We start from the raw sequence: 8,330 nt of genomic DNA on the forward strand, positions 1-8,330 counted from the left end.
ACATCGGATTGAAGCGTGCAGTCCACAAGACTAGCCTTTGGTCTATGAGATCGAGCATCTTTTGTGGCGTGCTTTGATCCGCAGGCGTCGATGTCCCCGCGCGAGGGGAAGCCTAGTCGAGATATGGCGAGATATGGGGAGGTGTGGGGAGATGCGGGGAGGTGTGGGGCGGGGTTGTGGGGTGGGGTGGGGATGTCGGGTTGGGGAGTGGGTGGGCGCCGGAGTGGGAGTGGTGTGACTGCTCCTGTGGTGCGGGCGACGGCTTCTGAGGAAGCCGTCGCCCGCGCCTCACCTGTCGCGTGAATCGTGTCGTGCGACCGCCTTTTGTTGTAAAAGGTGTGCCGGTGATAGTACTAGCACGCGCCAGTTCGCACCTGTGTCGAGCCTGTGTGCTGTGAGAGAGAGTTGTCTTGTTTAAATTCTTGTGTTTAAACTCTGTGACACATCAGGGAAGCTTCTCGGCGGCGAGGTGCTTCTGTGGCTTCTGTGGCTTCTGTGCCACCTCGAGAAACCTCTGTGACTTCATGATGCACAGGCTTGCGGCCGCCTTTCTAGCCGCCGCGCCAGCTGCTCACGCCATGTCGATGTGCTGCGTCGGCGATTGGAGTACCGCCCCAGGCCCGTACGCGAACTTCGACACCTCGACGAACACAGAGGAGCAGAACAGAGACGAGGATATCGGGTGCGCCACCTGCTGCCAGCCCTACGGTGACAGTACGCTTTACGGTCGGGAGGGAACGGATCTCATCTTTGAAGTCAAGGACTCCGGCACCTTCACTGCTGGTTACGGCACGGGTGGCGGTGCTGTGGCTGGCGGGGCCACACTCGAGGTGCAGTTCAGCCAACGCCAGGTTCGGCTCAGCCGGCCGCTTTCGAGTGACGATGGCGAACCACTCGAGATTGCCGCGGTTTACAAGGAGTCCAAATTCGATCCATCTGCCTGGGCAGACACGTGCCGTCCAGGCCACGATCCGGGCTTCCGCTTCGGAGCGTTCCAGTCAGGTACCTATTTCGATGGCATATGTGGCCTCAACGCGACTGCTTGGCAGGAACTCTTTTGCAACGACGGCGCCTATATCGACCACTCAGACGGTGAGTCTTGCGCCACGGTCCTGCAAGTTCTGCGCGACTCGTCGCAAGCTTGCGACATGCTGCCCTCTGAGATTGAGGCGAGGTGCCGCGGCGATCGAGATGTCTGCACATTTGGGGGCCCTCCAGTGCTCACAGATGGCGTGCTGATCTCTGGCAGATCTGACATCGAATTTGAGCAGGACATGACATGGAAGGATTTCACCACGGGTGCGGTGCTGGGGCAAGCGTGGGGGATGCAAAAGGTTTTCATCGGGGAGCAGACTGTGCTGGGCTATCGCGACACCAGGTGCTTCCACACCTCTAGCGCGAACCTCACGGGCTGCACGGACGCTATGGTCTCGCCCAACGGCTTGAAATTCCAGCTCGAGCTCAACCAGCAGGACGCGCGGCAGAATCTGCGCTACCCGGCCGGCTCCACAGACTTCTGGGACGCCTGTGAGGTGGACGGCGGCACGAACGACACCTGCGCGACGTGCTTCGCGGTCGCCGTCGCCGTGGACAAGGGAAGCCTCGCGGTCGAGAGTTATTTGGCCAGTACCAGTGGCACAGTGGCTGCCCAGTGGCTCAGTGGGCTGCCAGATTCGACCACCCCTTTCTTGGGTTGGCTCCTCGGGGACGCTGCCACAGGGGATGAGTACACCTTTATGTTCCCGTTTGAGAACCTGTACAACCGAAATTCGAATGGCAACGGCGTCAATGCGCCCTCGGACTTTGCGAAGGGCGCGGTGGTGGCAAACGCGAGCGAAGAGTCGGGGGTCGTCTACGTGTGCGCGCCGAGGTCGGATTTTGACATTACGTCAACCGACCGAGACAAGGCCTTCTTGTATGACCCGCAGGTCATTACCAAGAAGACAAGCAGCGTCTCACCGTCGCCGCCTTTGTTGCCTCCTCCCTCGCCGCCGCCGCCGTCCGCCTCGCCCTCGCCACCGCCGCCGTCCGCCTCGCCCTCCCCATCGCCCTCCCCACCCATCGGAACCGGAACCGGAGACCCGTGCTTCCCAAGCTCGGCGACAGTGCAGACCGCCGATGGCGAGGTCGTCCCCGTCTCCTCCCTCTCCGCCGGCGACTCGATCCTCGCCGCGGCCGCCGACGGCACCCTTCGTTATTGAGACAGCTTTACTGCAGCTTTACAGTCGCTTCTTACGACTTCCCACGACCTCGTCTAGGCACACTCGTCCACGACACGGTGTCCTCCTTCTCGCTGGCCGACCCGTCCGCCAAGGCAGTCTTCCTCTCGCTCGCCACCGCAACGGCGACGGTCACGCTCACCCCGACGCACAAGCTGCCCGCCGGCCCGGCAAAGGCGCTGAAAAAGGCGTCCAAGGTTGCCGTCGGCGAGACGATCTGGCTCGCGTCGCCGGCTGCGGGCGCGCTCGTGCAGGCGAAGCGACCCTGCACGCACCGCAATCCTGGGCCTCTTCGCACCTAGCCCCAACACCCGCCCCCCCTCCAGGCGCCCGTCCTCGAGATTACCGAGGTGGTGGCCGAAGGGCTGCACAGCCCGCTCACCAAGCACGGAGGCTGGCCGGTCGTCGACGGCGTCGCAACCTCGTACAACAGCGCGGCCGTCGTCGCGCGCAACAAGTACCTCGTCCCGCTCGTCGAGGTGGTCTGCCCCTCCCTCGCCCGCCTCGTCGTGGCGGCCGCGAACCCCAAGGCGATGCATTACATCGACGGCGAGGTATGCCCTCTCCGCACCTCGCCCGAGCTGCCTCTCTCGACACTCTCGACCTCCCCCTCTGGCCAACTTTCGATTCGTCTCTCGACACAGGTGGTCGAGCCACTCTCTTCGCTCGTGGCCGCCGTGGCCGTCGCAGTGGGCGCCGTCTTTGCCGCGCGCAAGGCGATGGCGCGCAAGTAAGAGAGAGACACGAGTTCGTGTCCCTGGCAGGGAGGGACTCGTTTGCATGGCCGACCGACACGAGTTGCGAGGTATCGCGCTTGGACAGAGTCCCGGATCTTCTCGTGCCGTCTGGCATGCGGGGCGCCGTACGTGTCGTCGGCACGCCCAAAGGCGGCAGAGTACTGCATGTGGTACAGTTAGCATGAATGAAGCGCACGGCAATCGATCTCAGGCTCCTAGAGCCGTACGGGTTTCATCCGACCAGCGAGCTGGTGCGTGACGTAGTATAGCCGTTTAAGTACAGTCATGCTCGGACTGTGTGGACAAAGTATGTATGTAACTAGTGAGAGGACTCGAGATTGGTTCGAGATTGGGGCAGAGCGAGTGGGAGACTTTTCGGCGTACTCTACGTGCCCTTCCCGGAGTCTCGTGAGATACGTGAAAATCGGGCTGGGTACGGGGGCTGTGGAGCGCAGACACATAGCTCATACTGCGTAGACATACGGCGTGGTGGCTGGTGCGTGGATTGCCGTCGAAGTCTGTGTACTTTAGTCTTTACGGCTTTAAGGTAAAAGCTGGAGGGTAATGACCTCGTCCGCACCGGCCCGCGGCCGTACGGCTTTAGTTAGGTCTTAGGAGCGCGATAGCCGCCGGCACAAGGATAGAGGTGACCTGCTCCTCTTCACCCACGGGCAGCCAGCGCTCCCCTGTGCATTTTATTTGTTTATAGGCCTGCTTTTAATTTTTCAAATTAATTAAATTTGGGAGGGCGAGCGCCGGGAGCGTTGCGAATCGGCGAGACAGGCCTTGAGTCGACGCTGACGGACCAGGAGGCAGCGACTGTAAATGGGTAAAAGAATGCTACGAATACAAGCCCCTTTCGAAAGAAAGGGAGAAAGCAAGGGCGACGCCAATTAGCTTAAGGTCTACATCCCCTCCGGCTGCGACAAGATGCACGTGTGATCTGGTCCTCACGGGGTTGACCCGTCTCCTCCAGATCGAGACGGACTCCATGGACGGCCGAGCGAGCAATATTTGTTCATTGATATTATAGTTGATGCTTTTTGCACGGCTGAGCCCCCCCCCCCCTCCCCCGCGCCCATTCCCTGCCTGCCCTCTCCCGCTACGCGCCGTCCGAGCCCTCTCCATTCTTGCACAGGAGGAAATTGGAATTAATCAGACGATGGGCTTGCCCATCCCGGAGTGGTTCGACCCCACATAAATCCGAGACGGTGACAGGATGCTGGCTCAGTGATCTCAGGCCCAGTGAGGTAGTGCACGAGACTAGGGTGGGGGTGGATGCCGATTGAGGGAGAGCGTCTCCAGCTGCGCCCTGTGGCAGCTGCGCCCTGTGGCAGCTAGTCGAGGGACTTGGTAGAGTTGTGACCCCCCTGAGTGAGGACAGGAGAGAGAGAGAGAGCGTTTTGTGGTGTTGGTGTACGCAATAACGGGACAGGGTGGTTGTTCTCTCTATCTCCTCTTCTAGCTCTTAGCATGAGCTGCGCCCTTTGTCCGACCCCTTTTGCGCAGCAACACCTTAAACTTTCAGGCCCTCCAAATTCGGGTCGGAGCGTAGCGGAGTGGGCCCCGAGTTTGAAAAGGGCGACGGACGCTTGCGTCCTAGCCTCCAACAACGCCTCCCCGGCGCAGAGGGGCCCCCGGAGGGATGCACAACCGCTCCACGCCACGCCGCTTGCGGCGGTCCTAAAGAAAGAAAGAAAACGGGCAAGCCAAGGGAGGGATGGGAGGACGGCACGCCGCCACCACACAGGGATTTTAAGGAGAGGGGTGTGATGCGCTAGCCGCGGTCCTAATAAATAAATAAATAAATAAAATGCCGCAGCCGCACTCGATGAGCATGGCTGCTGCGTGATTCGCAACGCCCTCCCGGCGCAGCTGTCGGAGCCCGAGACCGATGAGCTCCCCGCACTGATGCTGTCCAGGCTCGCGCGTGCCGCCGACGCAATCGACCCGAAGACCGCGGCACTTGCTGCGGCCACTGCCGCGGCGGCGCTGCTGCCGGCGGTCCACGTGGGAGACGGGCACCTCTCGCGCAACCGCGCTGCGGTGGGGGCAGTCTTTGCTGAGCGAATGACGCTCTCGCGGCTGCAGGCGCAGCCGCCCAGCGCACTCGGCTGCACGCAGGCGGCGGCGGCGCTGCAGCCGCTCATGGTGAGAGAGGGCGACCAGGCGGACGCGGCGCTGGTCCTCGACCTCTTCCGCTCGGACGAGGACGAGGGCGAGGAGGAGGCGCGAGACGGCGAGTCGGTCCGCGACGACGCCGACGATGGCAGCGCTCTCGACCCGGGCGGCGAGGGATATCTCCCCATATCTCCCCATATCTCCCCATATCTCCCCATATCTCCCCATATCTCCCCATAGCTCTCGACCCGGGCGGCGAGGGGTACGACGCGGCGGCTGCGTACGACGTGGGCGCAGACCCGTGGGTACTGAGCAGGCGAGCAGTCTAGGAAAGGTCTAGGAAAGGTCTAGGAAAGGTCTGGGTACTGAGCAGGCGAGCGTTGGCGAGAGAGACAAGACTGCAGGAGACGAGGGAAGCGGCTCCACCACCCGAAAGACAGAGAACACAGCCCCCCCCCCCCCCCCCCCCTTAGGAGTTTGGGGTCTGCCTCGCAGGCGGGGGGAGACCTTTCCCAAACCTTTCCCAGACCCTTCCTAGACCTTTCCCAGACCCTTCCTAGACCTTTCCCAGACCCTTCCTAGACCTTTCCCAGACCCTTCCTAGACCTTTCCCAGACCCTTCCTAGACCTTTCCCAGACCCTTCCTAGACCCTTCCCAGACCTTTCCCAGACCCTTCCCAGACCTTTCCCAGACCTTTCCCAGACCCTTCCTAGACCTTTCCTAGACCCTTCCTAGACCTTTCCCAGACCCTTCCTAGACCTTTCCCAGACCCTTCCTAGACCTTTCCCAGACCTTTCCCAGACCCTTCCCAGACCCTTCCCAGACCCTTCCTAGACCTTTCCCAGACCTTTCCCAGACCTTTCCCAGACCTTTCCTAGACCTTTCCTAGACCCTTCCTAGACCCTTCCTAGACCTTTCCTAGACCCTTCCTAGACCTTTCCAAGACCTGCCTCTGCCTCGCAGGCAGGCGACCGCGGCGCTCCCCGGCTACAACGCATCCGGGCCTCGCGCTGCCCTCTCGCACAGCTGGGCCGCTCTGCTGCACGCGCCGTCGGCGGCGTGGGTGCGTGCGCTAGTAGCAGTAGTTGTAGCAGCAGCAGCAGCAGCAGCAGCAGCAGCAGCAGCAGCAGCAGCAGCAGCAGCAGTGCACTGCAGTTGCTGCAGCAGCTGCAGCAGCAGAGTAGCAGCTGCAGCAGCGGCAGCGGCAGCAGCAGTAGTAGTAGTAGGAGTAGCAGTAGCAGTAGTAGCAGTAGTAGCAGCAGCAGCAGTAGTAGGCAGCGACTCTTCAAGAAGAAGCCTCACCGACGCCGGGCTACAGCGCGGGAGGAAGGTCTAGGAAAGGTCCAGGAAAGGTCCAGGAAAGGTCTAGGAAAGGTCCGGCCTACTGCGCGGGAGGAAGGTAGGGGCCCATAAGGACCGGGGTGCTAGCAGGTGTGCGCGCTCGACGCGACGTGCGAGCGGCGCGGCGCGCAGCTGGCAGAGAGGCGCGTCCAGGACACGTCCACGACCTGTCCGAGACATGTCGCACAGGCGCGGCGCGCAGCTGGCAGAGAGGCGCGTGCGCCTCCTCTCGTTCGCCCCCACGCCGGCGGCGGAGGAGCTGCACCCGTCTTTGCGGATCCCCTCGCCGCGCCTCCCTCCCATCGCGGCGACGGCGGCGGCGGCGGTCACGGCGGCGGCCGCTGCGGCGGAGAAGGCGGAGAGGTAGTGGGGCGAGCACACCGTCGGAACCAGCCCGGACCTTTCCTAGACCTCTCCTAGACCTCTCCTAGACCTCTCCTAGACCTCTCCTAGACCTCTCCTAGACCTTTCCTAGACCTCTCCTAGACCTCTCCTAGCACACAGCCGGAACCAGCGACTGGGGCACCGGCGGGGAACGGGCGGGCGCTAGACGGGGGGTGACGGCCACACAGGCAGGAGCGACACACAGGCCACACGCGGGTCACAGGGACACTCCGCCACCGCCAACTAGGCGGCGGCCGCCGCGGCGGCGGCAACGGGGGCGGCGCTGGCGGCGGCGGACGTTTTCGTGGCGGCGGCGGCGAGCGGCCCAAAGCCCGCGGACAAGGAGCAGCTGATGCGCCGCTTTTCAGCTGAAACAAAGGGCTTCGCGCGGGCGTGGGAGGAGTGGAGGGCCCCCGCGGCCCCCCCCTCCACACCAACACCAAAATCCCCCCCCCCCCCCCCACCCCCTTTCTTCTCCGTCTCCCTTTAAATCGTCTTCCTCCTTCTCTTCCTTTCGGCCAAGCTGCGCCCCGCCGACCCCGCAATCTCGCCGCATCTCGCCGAATCTCGGATAGGCGCGCGCGGCCAAGCTGCGCGCCGACGCGGACTCGACGGCCGGGAGCTGGAGGGGCGGGTGAGATGCAGCCGCGATGCAGCCGCGATGCGGCCGAGATGCAGGTTCGATTCGTACTCTGACGGCCCCTGTGCGTTCGCCCGTCCTCTCCCCGCCAGGCGCCGCCGCATTGCCGAGGGGGCGAGGTCATCTTCCGTGGTGGTCCTCCTCCCCCTCACGAGCGGCAGCGCCGTGATCGAGGTCGAAGCTTGTTCTCTGCCCTGCCCCCCGCCCCCCAACCCCGTTCTCCCTTTATCTCCTCTGTTTCTGTCTCTGTCTCTGTCTCTGTCTCTGTCTGTCTGTCTGTCTGTCTGTCTGTCTGTCTCTCTGTCTCTCTCTCTCTCTCTCTCTCTCTCTCTCTCTCTCTCTCTCTCTCTCTCTCTCTCTCTCCGAGTCGTCTACATCCCCCCCCCCCCCTCTGTCTCTCTGTGTCTCTCCTTCTCGCCTGTGCCACGCGCTCTAGTAGATAGCGCACTACCAGTGCCAGGGAGCCCCCCCCCCCCCTCCCTAGGATGGGCATGTCGGGGTTCTCTCGTCTGCCCGATCAGAGCCCCCCTTTCTCCCCGAGCTCTCCCCCGCCTTGAGGCTCCCCTCTCGGCTCCCCTCTCGCGCCGGCTGCTCTTGTCAGATCTTGATGACACAACCGCTTGCTACCGACCGTTCGAGAGCCAGGAGACGGCTCGGTCGCTTTCGCCCCCCCCGAGCCCCCTGTCCCCGACCCCTTGCCCGTGCACCGACTGGACAAACCGTGTCGTCTCGTGCAAGCCCACGATCCAGGCGACTGATGGCGGTCGCTCCTCCCTTTGGCTCAAGGCTGCCCGGACCGGGACTCCTAGAGCTTTCTTCGATCGTGACCAGACCTTTCATAGATGTTTCAGCGCGTGCCTGCGCGCATCCGCACTCCTAGGGCTTTG

At 62.9% G+C, this 8,330-nt stretch overlaps 2 protein-coding genes across 2 annotated transcripts in view; both read left to right on the forward strand.

Moving 5' to 3' along the window:
- Window positions 1–527: 527 nt before the first annotated feature.
- EMIHUDRAFT_116672 (hypothetical protein) lies at window positions 528–2,953 on the forward strand (the record flags this gene model as incomplete). The annotated part of the gene is made up of 5 exons (XM_005774951.1): window positions 528–1,174; window positions 1,250–2,193; window positions 2,259–2,467; window positions 2,546–2,773; window positions 2,864–2,953. The coding sequence occupies 5 exons, from the start codon at window positions 528–530 to the stop codon at window positions 2,951–2,953; spliced, it is 2,118 nt and encodes a 705-aa protein (XP_005775008.1).
- Window positions 2,954–4,867: 1,914 nt separating this feature from the next.
- The window catches only part of EMIHUDRAFT_240174 (hypothetical protein), a gene marked incomplete at both ends in the record, with an annotated part of 4,372 nt that continues 909 nt past the window's right edge, over window positions 4,868–8,330 (forward strand). Inside the window, 3 exons of the mRNA XM_005774952.1 lie at window positions 4,868–5,203; window positions 5,338–5,382; window positions 6,046–6,141. Of these exons, the coding sequence (XP_005775009.1) occupies window positions 4,868–5,203; window positions 5,338–5,382; window positions 6,046–6,141 (477 nt within the window). The remainder of the gene's footprint in view (window positions 5,204–5,337; window positions 5,383–6,045; window positions 6,142–8,330) is intronic.

This window comes from Emiliania huxleyi, assembly GCF_000372725.1.
Source record: "Emiliania huxleyi CCMP1516 unplaced genomic scaffold EMIHUscaffold_303, whole genome shotgun sequence".
NCBI classification, from domain to species: domain Eukaryota; phylum Haptophyta; order Isochrysidales; family Noelaerhabdaceae; genus Emiliania; species Emiliania huxleyi.